Source organism: Taudactylus pleione, unplaced genomic scaffold, assembly GCF_031769625.1.
Source record: "Taudactylus pleione unplaced genomic scaffold, aTauple2 ptg000065l, whole genome shotgun sequence".
Classification (NCBI taxonomy): domain Eukaryota; kingdom Metazoa; phylum Chordata; class Amphibia; order Anura; family Myobatrachidae; genus Taudactylus; species Taudactylus pleione.
Window position 1 is genome coordinate 811429 of NW_028284467.1, and position 21316 is coordinate 832744.

At 43.7% G+C, this 21316-nt stretch overlaps 1 protein-coding gene across 1 annotated transcript in view; it reads left to right on the plus strand.

Annotated features, from left to right (window-relative positions):
* Positions 1–1921: 1921 nt before the first annotated feature.
* Positions 1922–21316, plus strand: part of SHMT2 (serine hydroxymethyltransferase 2) — a 70044-nt gene continuing 50649 nt past the window's right edge. Inside the window, exon 1 of the mRNA XM_088465883.1 lies at positions 1922–2155. Coding sequence (XP_088322009.1) covers positions 2123–2155 — 33 coding nt within the window. The 5' untranslated portion in view covers positions 1922–2122. The remainder of the gene's footprint in view (positions 2156–21316) is intronic.

Here is a 21316-nt window from a genome sequence, read left to right on the forward strand (position 1 = left end):
CACCCATAAAACGCCCGTTTTGACCTTTAAGCACGCCGGCGTTCGGATCTCCACTCCCCGTTTTCAAGCACCTTCCCATGTTACCACCCACATACGCCTCCTCATGTCACTCAAAATAGCAGGCATTCGCTATTTAGCGAAAACGATTTTCGGCCGCACTGACTGGTTCGCACATGCGTATTACGATCCGTACGCATGCGCAGTTGGGCAAACATCGCTCGGAACGAACGAGCGGCCGCTTACGAGTGGCTCGGAATCAGGCCCACAGTCTTCTGAGGAAGTTATAATAAACGTTAAAAACGCACCTTCAGCAAACACCTGCAATAAAAAAAACACTTCACCCATACTTGCAAACCCCCCAAAAGTCTATTTCGCTAGTTTTTAAGTTTGTACCCCCCCCTTTGCACTTTTTCGCCCCCCATTTTCAAAGTGCTTTTTTGGGGTGTTCCTCAATTTTTTTAACTTTTTTTTAAACGCAGTTATCCTTTTGGGGTCTGTCTAAAGAGTGCTGAGTGGTTTCCCCACCTTTGCACCCCAAAATAGCGATTTTGCACTTTTTTTCTTCAGCTATTCAGAGGCGAATCTTTTTTGCCTATTACATTGCATTGCGTTTTAGTGTACGCGAAAGTGTTCAATACAGAGATAAGTTTCCGCCTGGCGAAAAGTCGCAGTCGGCGATACATTTTCGCGGATTCCAACTTTTCGCGGCTAATTGAATATGGGCCTTAGCGCGAGATTACTACACATTGCATTTTGGATGTGGTACATTCCGCCATTTATCGGGTACATACCTGCTTTAATAAAGCTGATATGTACCAAAATTTACAACTAAAATGGCAAAGGACAGCTATTCTTAAAAGAGGTGTCCTTCGCACATACAGGGGTAGATGTATTACAGCGGCACTTAACGTGGAAGCACTACCGATGTGATGTATGAACATCTCATCGGCGGGAGCATTAACTCCCCCCCACCGGCGCTACCCACTAGAGATCACAGCGCATCAGCCTAGTGCTGATGCACTGTGTGTCAGTCCCGGCCGGCTCCACTGAGCATGCACGGAATCTTGCAAGTATCGCGAGATCCCCGTGTGCAGCCTGGAGCCGCCGCAGCAGGGACAGTGCTGTCCCTGCTGTGGGGATAGGGCAGCACCAGGCTGTAGCTGTCGATTGCGACAGCGGGCCGAATGGTCAGGCGATCTGACCGTTCATACATGGCCCAGGCTAACGGCGCTCCTATCTTGTAGATAGCAGCACCGATAATGCCAGGGGCATTTACCGCCCAAACCCCGATCATAAATCGGGGAGAAGCAGCATCAGCGCACATAACATGTGCTGATACCGCTTCTGAGCTTCATACATCTCCCCCAGGGGACTCTATGCCCCAGAAGTACGTCTGTGCATGCGTCGTATGACGTGCGTGCCGCAGGGGGATGCTGGGAGGGATTCGATTGGATTCCTCTCTGGGACTAATTTGAAGAGAAGACCACAGGCTTCTATTGGCAGCATCTATAGATGGCGTTGCCCGCCAGGTCCAAGCTTCAGAAAGTAACGCATTCCAGAATTTGATGCATATGGGAATGCGGGCAAAAAATTTTTTCAGATTTTTGGCCACATTTTCCCTTTAGTACATTCCGTCCATATTCCATTGACTCAATTCAATTTTGGCCACATTTTCCCTTTAGTACATCCCGTCCATATTCCATTGTCCAAAACTCAATTCTGCCATTATCAGCAGCATGAGGGAATCTCTAGCTCTGTGAAATGGGGCATATATTGTACCCATCCCTCACAGCACGGATACACGATGTCTGAGACGAACAAAACCTTATTTCCTCATTACAGTAATAAGAAAGCGTATGTGTGGGTTATATTGGGGACAGTAATTGAGTAGTAACACAGCCTTGCAGAGACAGTGCACAGCAACCTGCCAGCAACTTCCTGCCCCGCACACTACAACACTGCATAAGGCGCATGCGCGGCGTGCTCGGCTGCCAGGACTCAGCGGCAGCAGCGTGGCAGCCCCGAGTGCGCAGACGCCTCTTTCACGTGTCTCCCTGTATCCGATCACAGCTAGTACCGTGCGGGAGGCCCTATCCTAGGTGCTCTGCTGCAGCCACAGGACATGCTGCCTTTCTCTTTACGGCGCTTGGCCCAGGTAAGTGTCGGCCCGGTGTCTGTGCACTCGCAGCCGTTCCAGCAGTGACACAGGCGGCTTGTAGCAGAGTGGGTTAGTAGCTAGTTGCTGGGACTTGTGGACAGCACAGCTGTCATGTATACTGTCCGCCAGAAAGTAGCCAGGGCTCTGAGATGTGAATCTGTAGATGTGTTCACCTGCTGCAGGCATCTCACCCTCCATACTACACCGATGTCCCTGCCTTCATTGCAATCCGTGCAGAACTTTGCAACATTAATTTTTAATCTGCACCTAATGCTCTGAATTTTCAGATTCTTGGAAAACTCATATATAGTTTTTGTACAAGAGCATCAGTGAAATGCATACTGTCACTTGGGGAAGTGTCTGCTTTCTTGACGAGCCCTTGTATTCTATAATGGTATATGTCTATCTAGTTTCTCTGTTATGTAAAGCAATACACATCAATGCATTTTATTAAAACATGAAGCATGTCTGTGTCAGCAGTTTTTTAATTGAACATTGTTGAGTTAGTATTTTAGTCATGTAAAACATGGCCCCTGAAATGTAGTGAATTGACTTTATATTCACATGTCTGATTATTAATTGCAGCATTAGCTGTTTAAAATGGCATAATACATGCACCCCCTATTTATGTCCCCTCCCATATGAGGCCCATTATTACAGGGTATGTTTATTACTTTCATGAATGTCCTTTTATTCATTGCTGTGTTATGCAGGGCTTTTTTTCTGATTACAGATAAGCTTCTGCATCAGAGGAGCTGGTAATGTAAACTCCATTATCACAAACGCACAGCAAGGCCAATTACATAGGAAGCCAGTTCACCTGCTGGTATGTCTTTGGACTGCAGGCGGAAACTGGAGAATGAGCAGGTCATACAATTTTCGTGCATTAATGCCCTGGTCGGGAGTCTAAATCAAGGCTTTAGCAGCAATGCTAACCACCTTGCGTGTTTATAGGTGTAAATAATGCCAATAGCCAAACATCTTTACATAATATATGGCCGTATTTTAATATTTAAGACTATCGCTTAAGCCCATTTTTAGTACCTTATATCAATTTCAATCCAAATACTGTGTTTTTGCCCCCTAGAAATAAATAAATTAAAATATGTACGATCAATATTAAGAATAGTATGTATTTGCAAATAAGCAAAAATAAGCCTGTCTAAAAGCAGAAATGACCTTTGTTTCTATAAAGCTTCATTTCCCGATTGGACTACTGCAACTTCCTCCCTGTCTCCTGCCTCGCTCCACTCCAGTCTGTCCTCAATGCTGCTTCTCATCTCATCTTCCTCTCCAAACAGTCTAAGTAAGGGGCAGATGTATTAAGCGCTGAAAAGTGATAAAGTGGAGCGGTATAAACTGCCAGCCACTCAGCTCCCAACTGTCATGTTACAGGCTGTGTTTGAAAAATGACAGCAGCTGATTGGCTGGTGGTGTATCACTCTCCAATTTATCACTTTTCAGAGCTTAGTACATCTGTCCCTAACTTTGCCTCCCCTCTCCTACAAGCCCTACACTGGCTCCCATTCCCCTTCAGAACACAATTCAAGGTTCTCACACTTGCTTACAAAGGCCCCAACCAGTCTTCTCCCACTTACATCTCTGACCTCATCTTCCTTCACACTTTCACCCGCCCACTTCGCTTAACAAATGCATGCCGTCTCCCCTGCCAACTGATTACTTCCTCCCACTCCAGCCTCCAAGATACTGCCAGTACTGCTCCCTTCCTCTGGAACTCCCCCCCCCCCCCCCCCCCCACCCTTTATATATTTTAGGATTTTGTATTCCAGGCCCCACTACATCACTTACATATTTATTGCATTTCTGCCTTTCCCCACACTCCTTACAATATATATGTATTTTATGATTTTTTTCTTTTTTTTTTTCCCCAACAAGACCACCTCCACCTTTTCCCTTATACGGTATGTGTGTATGCGTTCAGTGATCTCGTGTCCTCTTCTTTTTTTTCACTTACCTGTTCTTCCTCTCCTCCTTCTTTTCTTGTTGTCTGATTGCTGCTGGGGCTCGGCTCAGGCTGGCCTGGGAAGAGCATGTTTGCTCCTCTTGCAGGTTGCTGTTCCCATCCTAGCCTGTGTATGAGATGTTACGACGTCCTAACTTTTCATTCTCAGCATCAGACTGTACTGATGCAGGAGGATGTACTTGGGAAGGCAGAGACAGTCGGCCGCACCGCTCACGAATCCATCACATTGCAGGTGCCTGGCACCTGACTGGTTTGATCGCTTATGCAGCAATTTGTATAAACCATGTCCTTGTCCTGCATTGTATTTTACTGTAAGTCACTGTTTTTCTTGTTTGTGTACTTTGTAAGGCGCTGTGGAACACTTGTGGCACCATATAAATAATGATAATAAGGCTGCTACACATAGCATCTTTAGAAGCGGCCAAGGTGCGTTGAACCACATTAAGTGCAAATTGGTTGCAAAGATTAATTGATCCGTATATAACAAACACGCTTATGGCCCCCACACATGGAGCTATATAACTGATGATACGACGGATTGGAACAATATCGCAGCTATATAGTTCCGTGTGTGGGCATGACATCGTCCGCTGCGCGCTTCTGTAGGGTCATCCATCGCTTCTCCAGATCTTTCTGCATGCTCAAGAGATCTGGAGTATCTACGAATGATCCCATGCTGGTCTATGCGGGGGAGGGCTGGCATATCGGGCGGTTGGGCATCGGATCGGTCCGTTTGTGGGGTCCGTCCGATATATCGGCCGTCGGATCCTTGATCGCATCGCTGGGTACACAGCGTACAGTGTGTACCCAGCTTTAGTCTTCAGCTTTGTTCATTGTAAATCCTAAAGTGTCCAACGTTTCTTTGGTACATCCAGGGTTCACTGTGAAATTACATGTCATTTAAGAGTGAGTTTTACATAGGAATTCATATAGTTCCTCTATCAGAAATTCCCCATGTCCAGCTGAGCAGATGTAATACTGTAAGCCAGTGGTCGCCAACCTTAGTTGAGGCGTGAGCTACTAAAGCGCTACTAAAATTGTAGAGAAAAAAATCTGGCTAATAACCGAACAATTGAAGGTCATTTAAGGAAAATTTAAAAAAAAATGTTTCCTAGAAAAACAACAATACATTTAATTATTATAGTGATACTGTTGTACTTTTTGTAATTAAAATTTAAGCACAGGCACATTTCACTGTTAATTACCTGCTCCAAGGAGGTCTGTGCAGTAGAAGAGCAAAAGATACTGTATAGGCAGGGCTGGGCGGGAGTCGCTCGCTTTGCCATAGTGTAGATGCCGTGAGTGGAAGCACAGCTGCTGCAATCACCGGACATGCTTCACTGTGGCTCCACCCATGGCGTCGACACCACGGGGGAGCATACATAAGTCACTTTCTCCTAGTTTGCTCGGCAGTACTGCAGCTAGGTGACCTACCAAAATTAAGACCGCAAGCTACTGGTTGGAGACCATTGCTTTAAGCACTACCTACAGCCTTCATTAAGCACTGACCATTTTTACAAAATATCTGTTTCAGAGAATGTATTCTTATTTTATGTGCAAGTAAAGATGAAAACCCATGTCTGCAAGCATATTTGTTTAATTGTATACTGGAAAAAAAACAGTCTCGATTTTACAGTGGGTACAGTTTCCCCTTATTACTCAGAAAAGACTGTACAATATAACCTATAAGTGGTAAACTCAATACCCTTTTCAGTGAATTAATAAGGGTTATATGTTTGATCTTTAAGACTTCCATCATTAGTCAATGTAATTAAGGCCGTTTTAGTTATGATTTCCTATCATAAATCTTCATGCATTCTACACTTGGGCGTAGGGTTAATAATATTCATAATACACAAGTGGTATGCACAACAGCATTGGTATAGTGTTGTGTGTTCTGGTAAGTGGCTGGAAATAGCTTTATTATGATCTCTTAGGAGACATGCCATGCTCTGTTGATTTTATAGCCCAATTTTGTTGGTTCTGTACCTTACAGCTGTGTATATGTATCTGCACATCTCCTGCCTAAAAGTCATTTTATAGCAGCCACAGCTGGCTAGCCCCAGTGTAACTGGATTGAGTGTTTTTTCTTATTATCTGGGAGCAGTGGACCTTGATTGTAAGTACATAGCATCTGTTTGGGAGGGGGGAATAGCAGAGTAGACATTGAACTAAAGTAGTAAACACGGGATTTACCATTATTCTTTGGACTTCAACTCTGTTAAGGATCAAGTGAAAGTATATGCTGATTGCAAAAATGTGCCTGGTTTACAGAACCATTCTGTCAATAAATAACCATCAATGCTACTGCATGTAACATGCTTACTGCAAGCCATAGCACACATTTGGTAGATTGTGCACTTTTCATATGTTTGTTGCTATGTATTGTTTTGACTCTACACTTAAATTAGTTGTAGTTGGCAGAACAGATATGCTTTTTCTCTGGCATAACGATAAATCCAGGAAAACACGTTTTTCGGAAGTCATAGCTGCATTTTATTACCCAGGGAGCTAGAATGTGACAAAGTCCTGTCAGCCATTACTTTCTACTGCAGGGATGGACACATTACAGCCATTATGGCAATGATAAACACAATCTTATGACTGGACCAAGTGATCTACTAATTACAACCCCTGGCACTGCATCGCTGGTGTCCATAGTGACTGGTTCCAAGTGATTAGAGGTCCCATGCACAGTATTATACTTGTTTTGCAGTTCCAGTGGCGGGCTCCTGTGCAAAACACAGGTGGTTCTGACATTTCATAGAGGGTGCTAGATCACTATGCAACCTGATCCTCCTCGGGGGCTCCATAGGACAGCCCTCTAACACTCAAAAGGGCTGCACATTCTCTTTAGTCTTGGTAGCCAGTTACATTTAATCAATGAAAGACACCTTTGTGAAATAACATATCAACAGGCCTTTTAAAGCAGACTTTAAAAACTATAGTAAACAAATTTGACAATAAAGCAGGATGGGGCTGGGGGCCACAAGTGAGGGCTAGGAGGGCTGCCTATTGCCCATCACTGAGCTATGTAAATGAAGCTGATTTGTTGCTGTGGGCAACTTCTCTACTCTTTCTCTGTAGAAGGGCTGATATATCTCCCCCTTGTGAGATCAGGCATTGATGTCATGCAAGTTTTAGCTCACAGTTGGCGTTCTGACGGTTGATGGGATTGAGGTCAGGGCTCTCTGCAGGCCAGTTATGTTTTTCCCTACCATACTTGGCACATTATTTTTTGATGGCCCTATCTGTGTGCACAGCTGCATTGTCTTGCTGAAACGGCAATGTACCTTCCCCATACCACTGCTACAAAGTTGGAGGAACAAAATTATCTAGAACCTGACTAGACAATGATTATCTCTTTTGGCGCCAGATGTTCAACATTACAAGCCCGAAAACTTTTTGGTATGCCACCACCATTCCAACATTTACAAAATTACCGTAATATATGGGTACTAAAAAATGTTAGTGGCTTCCCTGTCCTTCCTATTTGATGCTAGTTTTCTAGTTCTAGTCTGGAGTTGAAGACAAGGGTGGAGATTAATCAAAGCTTGGAGAGAGATAAAACGCCAACTAATCTGTTCCGAACTGTCATTCCTCAAAAACAGCCTGGAAAAATGACAGAAGCTGATTGGTTGGTACTTTCTCTCTCCACTTTATTTCTCTCCAAGCTTTGATAAATCTTACCCTAAGATTTTGTACAGTAAAGAGACTGTGAGCAGGACTGACTCTGGTAGGGATCACTCACCAGAGGTACAGGCTTTGCTGGGTATGCAGGCCACACTGGGGTTATTTGTTTCGGAGAAGGCCTAGCAGTCCAAGAAAGTTGTGTTTTTTTTTTTTTTTTTGTGAGGGAAAGAGGAGTAGGAGGGGGCAGCACACATACTGTAGTAGGAGAGGGACTAACCATGTAGTTGCCACTCTAAACATCCTTGAGCACCACCTTGTGTATCTAGTTCCAAGGTTGCCTACCCCTGCTCTAAAATTTCATTGTATGCTGTAGCAATAGGATTTGGCACCACTGGAAGAGAAGGGTGTCCACATACTTTGGCCTAGTGTATGAACTGCCATGTGCAAACCATGCACCCCTAAAATTATAGCGGTTCTTATGAGACACATGAAAAAAAAAAAAAAGTATATAATAAAATTCACATATGTTCATTGACTTCTACAAAGTGTGATCTAAAGCAAAGGTGCACAACCATTCTAGACCGAGGGCCACATTGGGAAGTCACACTCAAAGGGCCACAAACTTTAATTGCTTAAACATATAAAATACTCTGTTTAATAATGGAAAAGTCATTGCAGCTAGTGTTCCTGCAAGTGAACTTCGGGTGGGCAGGGTGCAGTAGCGTGTGCGGTTGAAGTGGGCGTGGCCCCACCAATGTCAATATTGGGGCCATGCCCAGCCCGTTACGTCACTAATGGGGTGTGCCCAGCACCTACAGAGGTGCTGGGCTTCCCCCAAGCTATCCCTTAATTTGAATACATACCGTGCGCATGCGCACCAAAACTATTCACACGGCGGCAGAACGGCAGTGGCCAGGCTATTTTAGCAGGGAGCCGCTAAAAGGGCACAACTATTCACACGGCGGCAGAACGGCAGTGGCCAGGCTATTTTAGCAGGGAGCCGCTAAAAGGGCAGGGTGCATTTTGCCCTTTAAAAATCATGCGCGGCGCCCTGCTAAAATAGCCTAGCGTGGACACTAGCAGCTTTGTTAAAGGGTCCCTATTGAGACAGAAGTGTGGGCAATGCTTCAAAGTAAGATGTACCAGCACCAGGACTGTTGCCATCCCATGTAGCAACACCATCATAATCCCATAACACATGTTTCTGCACTGCAACTGCTCTGGACCTGCACATCCTAGCATGTCCTGCCTCTGTTTTAGTATGTCCTAGCAGAACGTCTGTGACAAAGCAAGCTTGGATGTGGAGTTCCACAGGAGTTTGAGGGCCACAGGTTTGCCTACCCCTGGCCTATAAAATAAGTTAGAAGCTAATAGGTTGCTATGGGCAACTTCTCCACTATATTTCTCTCGAAGGTTTGATACATTTCCGCTAGGTCTGACTCTGGTTACGCCTGAACAAAATTGTAAAAGGACCGCTCTATCAGTAACAACTGTCCTTTGAGAATGAGGGACTTCCGGGTCTATGACCCAAAAGTCCCTCTGGTGTCATTCTGCGCATGCGGAAGATGGCGGTACCCACTGTGGCTTGGTCATATGAGAAATAAGGTCAAACCCGCATTTTCAGGGGTTTGACCTTGTTTCTCGCGTTGCTGCATCCCGCCCAATGTGTGGAGATCCATTAAAAATATATATACTTACCTGGGCTAGAAGCTGTGGCTTGGTCTGGAGTAGAACTAGAGCAGTGAGCAGAATAGTGGTTAGTGGCAATTTCGCAATATAATGATCAAGACTGTGAGCTCCACGAACACTTCTCTCCAAAGATAGATGCATGGCAACTAATTTGGCTTGCTATCACAGTCCCGCCCTCAATGACTAATTCCCACCCCTTTTCTCAATGTGTGGGAGTAGACAAAAATGTTAAAGAAAAATCACACCGATCAGCCATAGCATTAAAACTACCTGCCTAATATTGTGTAGGACCTCATTGTGTCGTCAAAACACCTCTGACCCGTCGAGGAATGAACGCCACAAGACCTCTGAAGGTGCCCTGTGGTATGTGCCACCAAGACGTTAGCAGATCCTGTAAGTTGTAAGAGGTGGGGGCCTTCACGGCTTTGGCTTGTTTTTCCAGTACATCCCACAGATGCTTGATCATGATTGAGATCTTGGGAATTTGGAAACCAAATTCTGAACTCTTTGTCATGTTCCTCAAACTATTCCTGAACAATTTTTGCAGTGTGGCAAGGGTGCATTATCCTGCTGAAAGAGACCACTGTTATTAGGGAATACCCTGAAATGGTATACAGGTTGAGTCTCCCATATCCAAATATTCCGAAATACGGAATTATTTTGGCATGACTGAGATAATGAAACCTTTGATTTTTGATGGTTTAATGTACACAAACTTTGTCTATGGCACAAATTATTGAAATTATTGTATAAAATAATCTTCAGGCTTTGTGTATAAGGTGTATTTGAAACATAAATGAATTTCATTTCTGTACACAAATTTTGCTTGAGCCACAAAATTATTGAAAATATTGTATAAAATGACCTGCAGGCTGTGTGTATAAGGTGTATATAACACATAAATGCATTCTGTGTGTATATTTGGGTCCCATTCCCAAGATATTTCATTATGATATGCAAATATGCCAAAATACGGAATATTCCGTTATCCAAAATACCCCCGGTTCCAAGCATTTTGGATATCGGAGACTCAACCTGTACTTGGTCTGCAACATTGTTTAGATGGTCAGTGTCAGTCACATCCACATGAATGCCAGGACCCAAGATATCCCAGCAGTACATTGCCCATAGCATCACACTGCCTCTGCTGGCTTGCATTCTTCCCATAGTACATTCTGGTGCCATCTCTTCCCCAGGTAAACAATGCACACGACCCAGCTGTCCACATTATGTAAAAGAAAACGTGATTGATCAGACTAGGCCACATTGCTCCATGGTCCAGTTCTGACGTTCTCGTGACCATTGTAGACTCTTTAGGCGGTGGACAGGGGTCACCATGGACACACTGACCGCTTTGCGGCTATGCAGCCCAATATCCAACAATCTGCGGTGCACATGTGTTTTGGCACCTTTCTATCATAGCCATCATTACCTTTTTCAGCAATTTGTGCTACAGTAGCTCTTCTATGGGATCGGCCTAGCCTTCATTCCCCACGCGCATCAATGAACCTTGGGCGCCCAGGACCCTGTCGCTGGTTCACCAGTTTTCCTTCCTTGGCCTACTCTTGGTAGGTACTATCCACTTCATACCAGGAACACACCAAAAGATCTCCACATTTGGAGATGCTCTGACCCAGTCGTCTAACATTCACAATTTGGCCCTTGTCAAAGTCGCTCAGATCCTTACGCTTGCTAAGTTTTCCTGTTTCCAACACATCAACTTCAAGAACTGACTGTTCACTTGCTGCATAATAGAGCCCACTCCATGACAGGTGCCATTGTAACAAGATAATCATGTTGTTTACTTCACTTATTAGTGTTTTTAATGTTATGGCTGATTGGTGTATGTTTCAATAACAATAGCTCAATTCTTCCATAGTTACAGCAGGCAGACATTATGTCCTGATAATGGCTGGCTGCTCTTTTTGTGTTGCTGATTTCCAGTAATGATTGTAGATAGAAAGGGCAATTTGAACACTGCTCCCCTGCAGCATTGTACTGCTGATTGACAGTATAACAACTGTTGCAGTTAATCGGCTGGGACTTTCAGTCAGTGCTGTGGAGCTTCAGGGGGCAGAAGTGGCATTCAAACTGCCTGGCACGGTCTATGGTTGTTTCTAGCAGACAGTAAAAACATGAGAAGAATAGTGAGCTTTTAGGAGAGCTCGGCTGCTGCTGTAACCATGGAAGTTGGGTTTACTGTAGAATTAAACTTCTGTGACTAGGGCTTTACTATTTTTATGTTTTAGTGAAATGATAAAAAAAAAAACCACACTTATAAACTAGCATTTTTGTGACAACTGAAATATATTTTGTAAGTAATTTTTAAAGCAGTGTCTGGTAATATTACTAGTGATAAGGTCCACACTTTCACACAAAAATGGCAATGTGCTTAGAGCAACTTCAGCTGTTCTGATTGTAAAGTAAAGGCAAGTCACTGCTGTTCATCATTCTCTGCAATATAGCATACTATTGTTACTTTAAAGTGCTAGACCTTCACTTTTTTTCTTACAAAAATGGCTTGCTGTTGGGTACTGATTGATCCACCTTTTACTTTCGTAGATCTGTATTGTTTAAGTGGAATTATGCTTTAAATATGTTTCACTGAGGTACAGTATGAGTGATTAATACTGGTTGGGCAGGAAACAAAATACAGTAAAGTTAATTGGACTAGAATTGTCATGTAGCCAGTCAGTGCAGTCTCTGTCCTTACCCGTTAGTGGTGCATTTTATTTATTCTGTATTTGCATATTACTACAGCCATGGGCAAAAGTTTTGAGAATGACACAAGTATTGTTTTTCACAAAGTTTGCTGCTTCAGTGTTTTTAGGCCTTTTTGTCAGATGTTACTATGGTATACTGAAGTAAAATTACAATAATTTTGTGTCAAAGGCTTTTATTGACAATTACATTAAGTTTATGCAAAGAGTCAATATTAGCCGTGTTGACCCTTCTTTTTCAAGACCTCTGCAATTCGCCCTGGCATGCTGTCAATCAACTTCTAGGCCACATACTGACTGACCACCCATTCTTGCCTAATCAATGCTTGGAGTTTGTTAGAATTTGTGGGTTTTTGTTTGTCCACCCTCCTCGTGAGGATTGACCACATGTTCTCAATGGGATTAAGGTCTGGGGAGTTTCCTGGCCATGGATGTTTTGTTCCTCGAGCCACTTTGTTATTACTTTTGTCTTATGGCAAGGTGCTCCATCATGCTGGGAAAGGCATGGTTTGTCAATAAACTGTTCATGGATGGTTGGGAGAAGTTGCTCTTGGATGTTTTGGTACCATTCTTTATTCATGGCTGTGTTATTAGGCAAAATTGTGAGTGAGCCCACTCCCTTGGCTGAGATGCAACCCCACACATGAATGGTCTCAGGATGCTGTACTGTTGGAATGACACAGGACTGATGGTAGCGCTCACCTTTCTTTCTCCGGACAAGCGTTTTTCCAGATGCCACAAACACTCTGAAAGCTGATTCATCAGAGAAAATAACTTTACCCCAGTCCTCAGCAGTCCAATACCTTTTGCAGAATATCAGTTTCTCCCTGATGTTTTTCCTGGAGAGAAGTGGCTTCTTTGCTGCCCTTCTTGACACCAGGCCATCCTCCAAAAGTCTTCACCTCACTGTGAGTGAAGATGCACTCACACCTGCCTGCTGCCATTCCTGAGCAAGCTCTGCACTGGTTTTGCCCCGATCACGCAGCTGAATCAACTTTAGGAGATGGTCCTGGCGCTTGCTGGACGTTCTTGGGTGCCCTGAAGCCGTCTTCACAACTATTGAACCTCTCTCCTTGAAGCTCTTGATGATCTGGTAAATGGTTGATTTAGGTGCAATCTTACTAGCAGCAATATCATTGCCTGTGAAGCCATTTTTTGTGCAAAGCAATCAGAACTGCATGTGTTTTCATTGCAGGTAACCATGGTTAACAGAGAAAGAACAATGATTTCAAGCTCCACCCTCCTTTTTAAAGCTTCCAGTCTGTTATTCTAATGGTACAAACACAGTCAGATGGACGATTTCAGCCTGTATTAAAATGAATGAAATCGACCAAATCTGACTACAAACACATCAGATATCGTTATCTGACAAACTGGAACGCGCATCTGATTTTTCAGATATGATCGATTTTTTTAAAATAGTTATCGTTCAGATCTGAAGAAAAATCTGACCGTGTGTATGCACCTTAACTCAATCAGCTTGACAGTGATCTCGAGCCTTGCCCTCATCAACACTCTCACCTGTGTTAACGAGAGAACCACTGACATGCCAGCTGGTTCTTTTGGGGCAGGGCTGAAATGCAGTGGAAATGTTGTTTTTGGGATTAAGTTCATTGTTATGGCAAAGAGGGGCTTTGCAATTCATCTGATCATTCTTCATGACAAACTTTTGACAATGGCTGTACACATAACCAGCCTATTGATATCTATAGAAGACATTGTGTACATACCCATAGGGCCAGCTCTATGATTATGCATGGTACGCGGCTGCGTAGGGCGCCGCGGCCGCGACCATGATGATTTATTAGTTTACTTAAACAATAGCCAGCAGCAGAGAGGCCGCTAACCACGGGCAGAATGTGTCACTGTGACACAGCATCATCGCGGTTCTAATGGGCGGCCGTCCGATGGCTTGTATAGGGTGACGTAAGGTTGCAGGCATTTCGCGCTTGGGCAGGAGTGCGGTGGGGTCTGGGACGGGAGCCGCGGCCCGAATTTGTTTAGGAGTAGTAGAGTTGGGGCGGGGTGCCAAATGCCTCCCCTGGACCAGACCCAATTCAGCTCATTGTGCCAACCACAGCCGCTGCTATATGCTGGCCGCGTGCTACCTTATGCCATAATGAGGCAGCATCCGGCCATATTATGATAGCAGCGCAGCGCTCGGACTTTAATCACAGTTGGCTGCCCTCACCACTATTTCCCCTGCTGTCCGGCCAGTGACTCCTCCTCTACTCTCTCCCATTGGCTGGACTGCATATCAGATGCACGGAAGTGAATGTGACTTCCTTCCAAGTTCCAGCTGCTGCCTGCCCTGCATTTTACACTGTTGGGGACCACGCAGTACAGGAGGAGGTGTGACCATCAGCCAAGAAGTAAGTGACTAAACATCCACATCTGCTCTAAGCCCAGCCATGTGTGCCACTGCCCCTGTGTGCCACTGCCCCTAGCCATGCATGCCTTTTCCTTTTGTGCTCTATCCGTGTGTCCTGCCCCTACCCATGTGTACCTCTGCCCCTACCCATGTGTCGATTTGATCTGGGCAGCTTTCCTCTTTGCCCTACTGTAGGCAGAGCTGTAGTCTAATTGAAAGAAACATCACTGCTAGGCATGTATTGTAAGTGAAAAAGAAAAAGGTGCCCATTGCACCATGTTTGAATTTAGCCACTCAACATACTTTAGATGGAGTCTCATATTTCTGTTCCCCCTTCTGTTTATGTATTTGTCTGACCCTTTCTGTCTCCACTCTGTCTATAATATTGTATATGCCCTTCTGTCTTCCCATCTGGTTCTATTTGCACCCCCTTTGTATTTGTGTGTCTATATTTCCTCTCCACCTTTCTGTCTCCCTGAACCCTTAAACCCCCAAATCTTCTAAAATTTGCCCCCAAATTTACTTTTCCACTGTATACTCAACCCTATTTTCGTCTTGCCTTGCACCTTCACCTGACTATCTAATATGCCCTCTTCACTCCAATAAGGTCCACCTCCTCTGTTACACAGCGGTAGCCGCGGTGAAGGGGGCGGGACACGCTCCCTACCCGCCCCCAGGCCGGCCGGACCCGCTGCAGCATGCAGATGATGATCATTCAGTGTATATGAATGACCATCATCTGCAGATATATCGCTATAGTGTGTACCCACCTTAAGTAAGAAGCAATGTGGCTGTTAATTGTGACCTTGGGCAATTTATTGAAAGGCGCTCATGACAACCTATTGTGCAATGACAATTTTCTTTGGTTACATTGGGCACGATTCTATTCAACGCAAAGTATTTTAGCAGGATGTATTTTTTTTTTTTTTTCATTTTAATTTGGATCCTGCTTTTCTTATATATGTAGAATGTGGCTTCCCCTATATACTCGTATTTGGGTGGGTATTCATTAAAGCTTGGAGAGAGAGAGAAAATTGTTAGAGATAAAGGGGCTTATTTACTAAACCTTGGATAGAGATAAAGTCCCAACCAATGAGCTCCTAACTGCCATGTCACAGGCTGTGTTTAAAGTATTACACTTAAGAGCTGATTTGTTGGTAATCGCAATTTTCTCTCCAAGGTTTAATGAATACCCCCATTAGGGCCACAATTCTTTTCACACCCGTGATAATTTTTTGCATGCCGGACTTTCCCCCGACATCGCCAGTGTTGCCTGCAAAAAAGTATCGGGCATGCCCCTGCTTTTTGTTGTATTCAATTTTAAAGGACGTGAAAATGGCACTCTGCGAATTCAGAACAGGCGAAAAGTACTGTCAGAAATGGGGAAATCAGGCTGGACCCTCCCAAAAGATGCACTAACATAGGAGATTACTGTAGATGAGTACTAGTAGCCCTAATTAAGCTAAATTAGGTTTCCTAAGTTTTCTTAATTGGTCGCTATTAGCGTATTTGCATAAGTGATGAATGGCAATAAGCTGTTATTTTCTCAAAAAAAAAAAAACTTGTCCAAGCAAATTTGGGATTCATGAAAATGGGTGCTAGCATATCTAAAAGTTGGTAAAGTAAAGTTTTTTTAAAAGTGGTTAAAAACGCACAGTTGCAAACCCAAAAACACCTGGCCCTTACTGACGCATGGCCGGCAGTTCGATTCCAGGCAGCGTCAGTCCGATAGCGATGCAGAGATCCCGGCAGCGGCAGGCCGGCAGTGCTGGAAATCCCGATCGTCCCTAGTTAAGTACAAACTAACCTAACCTCCCCCTCTGTGCCTAACCCTAACCTCCCCCCCCTCTACCTAACCCTTTTCCCCCACCACCCCTCTAAGTGCCTAACCCGAAGTCCCACCCGGGTACCCTAAACTAACCCACGCGGCATCCCCTCGATTCGGGATGCCGGGCGCCGCTCTCCCGGGGTCGGAAAAATTACAGGCGTCTAGAATTAGATGCCTGTCATTTAACCCTCGCCGGGATAAAGCCATCGGGAAGCCGGCTGTCGGGCTTAAGTCAGCCGGTTTCCCGATTGATATACTTGTACCCCCACTTTGGTCTTTTTCACCCCCATTTTCAAAGTCATTTTGTGTTAAACATTTTTTGACAGTTTACCTTTGGGTGGCTGTCCCAAGGGTGCTGAGTGGTTTCCTGACGTTGGCACCCCAAAACTGCAATTCTGCACTTTTTTCGCCTGCTATTCAGAGGCGAAACGTTTTTGTCTATTACATTGTATTGACTTTCCACATATGTGAAAAGTCTTTGGAATTTAATATGGTGAAAAGTTTCCGCCTGACAGAATAACGTCACACGCGATACTTTTTCGCCGAAAACAGATTTTCACACCTAACAGAATACGGCCCTTAGTATGGATTCCGGTTTTGTGTTGGTGGTGGGGTGTGTGAATTTACAGCAGTTTTCTCTACTATATATCTGTAACTTGATACATTTTCAAGCATTGGACTCTGCATCTCAACAGTGACGAATTGGGGACGTGTCACGAGGACTGACCCCTCCTGGTCGGTCATGCCCCCTTTCTGGGAGCGCTCTCATAATAACTCTGCTCGCATCTCAGCACCCTGCCCTACCCTCAGTCTGGCATGCATACTAATTGGAATAACATTACAAATCTTTGCTGCCTAAAAAATGATCACAAAACACTGTGCCAAACTTCCAAGGTAACATAAGAATTGGTAATGGGTTGGAACTGGGATCACCCATTACCAAATGTCTAGTTTCGCCTATAGGAGTGAGGGAGAGAGGAAAACACATAAGGAAGGAAAGACCATACAAGGTATGAAGGGGACAGAGGACAATGAGACATGGGGAAGGACAGTATAAGACAGAGGGGGGAGTGCGCAAGAAGAATACATGGCATGGGGGACACAATACAAGGCATGGAGGGGTAGAGGATAATATAAACCAGAGGGAGAGAGAACAATAAAAGGCTTGGGGGGTACAATACAAGGTATGGTGTGGGAGAAGACCATTTGAGACATGGGGGAGAACAATACAATACATGGAAGGGGAGAGGACAGTATATGACAGAGTGGGGGAGAACAATGCAAGGCATTTGTGTAGATACAGAGTGTAGTTGCATATTTATGTACGTATGTGAACATGTTTTAGGTATGTGTACGGCTTTTCCCACGAGACCACACTCCTTTATATTTTTCGGTCGCACGTAGTAGTACCCCTGGGGCGCCCCAAAAAATATTTGCTTACCTAAAAATTTGGGCTTGGGCCGGCCCTGCATACCCACTACAGTTAACACAAGCCGTTTAGCTAATGTTGTTCAGTATTTTATCATTCATTTCAATTGCCGTGCACTATAAAGGGGAGATGTATCAAACCTCCGAGACAAAGTGAAGTCACCTATAACAACCAATCTGCTTCTAGGGATATTTACTGGGTAAGAGTTAACAAAGCTTGGAGAGAGATAAAGTACCAACCAACCAGCTCCTGTCATTTTTCAAACACAGCCTGTAAAAGGACAGTTATGAGCTGATTGGTTGGTACTTTCTCTCTCCAATCAGCTCATAACTGTCCTTTTACAGGCTGTGTTTGAAAAATTACTGGAGCTGGTTGGTTGGTACTTTATCTCTCTCCAAGCTTTGATAAATCACCCCCATAGTCTATAAAATGTTTGGTACCTGTCTATAAAATTACTCATAGAAGCTGATTGTTTGCTATGGACAACTAATCCATTCTATCTCTCAAAGGTTAGAGACATTTCCCCCTGAATGTAAAACTCATTACATGAATGGGCCAGTGTTGAACAACTGCCGCCGCACAGAGCGCAAGGGCTTTGTGGGTGACTCAATCGCCAACCCTCGGCACTTGCTTCTGGCTAGCAAGGCGCCTGGAACGGCACCCTGCAGCCAGGATTCCCTGTGCAGTGCCTGCTGGAGCGTCCTGTGGACACTCCAGACGTGAACACTGCAATTTGTACAGCTGACCAGACTCTGGATGCCTGGTCAGCGCTGTACTTGCCGGTGTTGCCGGCCACCCTGCCTTTGCAAGACGCGTTGCATGCTCGGGGTGGGGCCAACACAGGGTGCATTTTTGCTCTGTCTATTTACAATGACCCATTTATTTCTATGGGCGTTCTACATGAAGTGTACAACTACATCAAGTTGAATGTGCCTTTTATTAATTTGTTTTCCCACGTCAATAGTCAATATTTTGATATGTGGTCAAAGCAGCTGTCTCCAACACCTCACTTAAGGTGCGTACACACACAACGATGTCGTTATCGTTACATCGTTTCTAAAATCGTTCATCCTTTTAAGATGAACAATGAACGATAATCGTTCATGCGCGTTCACATTTGTAGTTTGTAGTTCATCGTCCATTCTGACTGTCCAACAAACTATTTTCGTTCAGAAAATCTTTCATGTTGTACAGAATGAACTATGTCCATTCACTGTATGCATGGTTAAAAAATTGTTAATCGTTCATGAAAATCGTTCACAAATCGTTCATTAATTTAGTAACAAACGATTTTTATAAACTATTTTCGTTCACTTTTTCAAGGGAAAATCTGAATGAACATCGTTGTGTGTGTATGCAGATTTACCTCCAGCCAGTCACATTTTGTTGATTGTGGGAAACTACCTGTGAGTGGCTTTGGCAGTATTTCCCAAAGCCAGCCCTAAGTGCACCCTAACAGTGCATGTTTTCCTGGTTTCTTCAAAGTCACAAGTGAAATAATTTTTGCGACCTGTGGAACTTTTAAAATGCATCCGCCATTAGTGAATACACCTGTGGTCCAGCAAGAACATGTGGGATTACTTTCACTGTTAAGATGGCCCCACAGATTATGAAAAATCATGTATAGTATGGGCTCAAATGTCAGACAACCGTTTGCTCCAAAATGCTGGAAAACAGTTGTTTAAACAAGCTGGTTAAATTAAACAGGTTTAACTTGTCTGAGCGACCATTTTGGTTAGATGTGCGGCCAACTTTAGGTTGCCCTGCGAACTGGATTTGGCAATGTTTCAGCTAATGGGAGTCCCAGATAATTATTTTGTCATTATATGGTGGTGATCTGAGTGGAACTGTTAGCGCTAGTATTTGTGAGGGTTTTTTTTTAAATGTATTCAAATTTATTGTATTACAACATGCCTCTTCTTGGGTTTCCTATTAAGAACATTTTCTGTGGTTTATAATTCCTTTTGATTACAATACTTGTTCCCCTTGGATTACCAGAAGAAAATCCCCTTAGAATACAATTTGTTAATAAATGAGTGAACAGACTCTTGAGGATTTATTATAATTTAAAAAGTTTAACAATTGCGGTCAGCGTGCAAACACATGCAAATTCTCCCAGCTTGTATCAACCGCAGACATTGCTCACGTATATTGCGTAATCATATGGATGGTATTTATATGGTTTTTTAGAGGCAAATGTGCACTTGCGTGTGTTTTTCTTCTTACTTTTTCAGCAAGTACAAAGCCACAGGAACAGTGTGACAACGTCCTATGGCAGTAGAACTTTCTAAAGTCTCCTCTATATGAAATGAAATTCAGAAAAATAGTTCCCAGAATTCCTTAAATGAAAATCGCTATATATTTACATAATAAAACGCCTCAGAATACTAGTGTAATCCTACAGTTTACACTTTTCCCCATGCAGTTATGATCATGCTGTGTTTAGAACACTAGGGCTTACACAGAAAGTCTTGGTGTACTTTGGGTTTGATGAAATGGGCTTCCTGGAGACCAGCTAGTTGCTTTTAGAATTTGTACAGTCTGACATAAATCTAAAAAACATAATTGTAAGTAAATATTAAGCGGCCTATTTATCAAGGAATATTAGCTGAATATCCCTCAAAAATACCAGTCACCCACAAATATTAAATACCACCAAAATGTTTACACGGGGGACCATAGCAAATATGAGATCTGCTGCTGTCCCCCCCGGTTTTAATTACAAAAGCAGCCCCCATAGTTTTCTATGGGAACTGCGTAATTGCTGAACTAGACTACACTCCACAAGAGGTACCGTGAGAGGGTTCCGCATTGGACTGCGCATGTGCAGGACTGTGCCAGGCTCCTAAAGGAGAAGTGAAGTAATCCACATTAATGCTCACTACACTTCTAACACATCACAGGGCCATCACTTCACTTGTAACACATTATAGGGATGAGGCTGTCCCTGCATGTGTTTTTTAATACGTTGGGCGATCCATTTCTGTTTGCCGCAATAAGAAATTATAATTATTGGGTCTAGAACCCAAAAATAAATGAATGTGCGCCTAAAACTTCACCCATGGCACTTTTTTTTTTTTGTAGCGCATCCCTGAATCATCCGAGTAGTCTCTAAAGTATCTTTTGTTTTTATTCTGCTTTAACTATTTTTAAACATTCACTGAACATGATCAAAATTGCAACTTTATTACTAAAACTACAATTTCTATTTTGAGTATTGTAATGGAGCGTACACACGGTCAGATTTGTCAGACTTGTCAGATGAACGATTAAACGATCTGAACGATTTGAACGATTTTACCAAAGTTTTGAACGATTTGAACGATTTTTGACTGCATTAAAATGAATGGAATCGTCCAAGTCTGACTGCAAACCCATCAGATGTCAGATATCGTTATCTGACAAACGGGAACGCGCATCGTTGATCGTCCATCGTTCAGGCATGTCAGATATGAACGATTTTCCTTCAGATATGAACGACTGAACGATTTTTAAATCGTTATC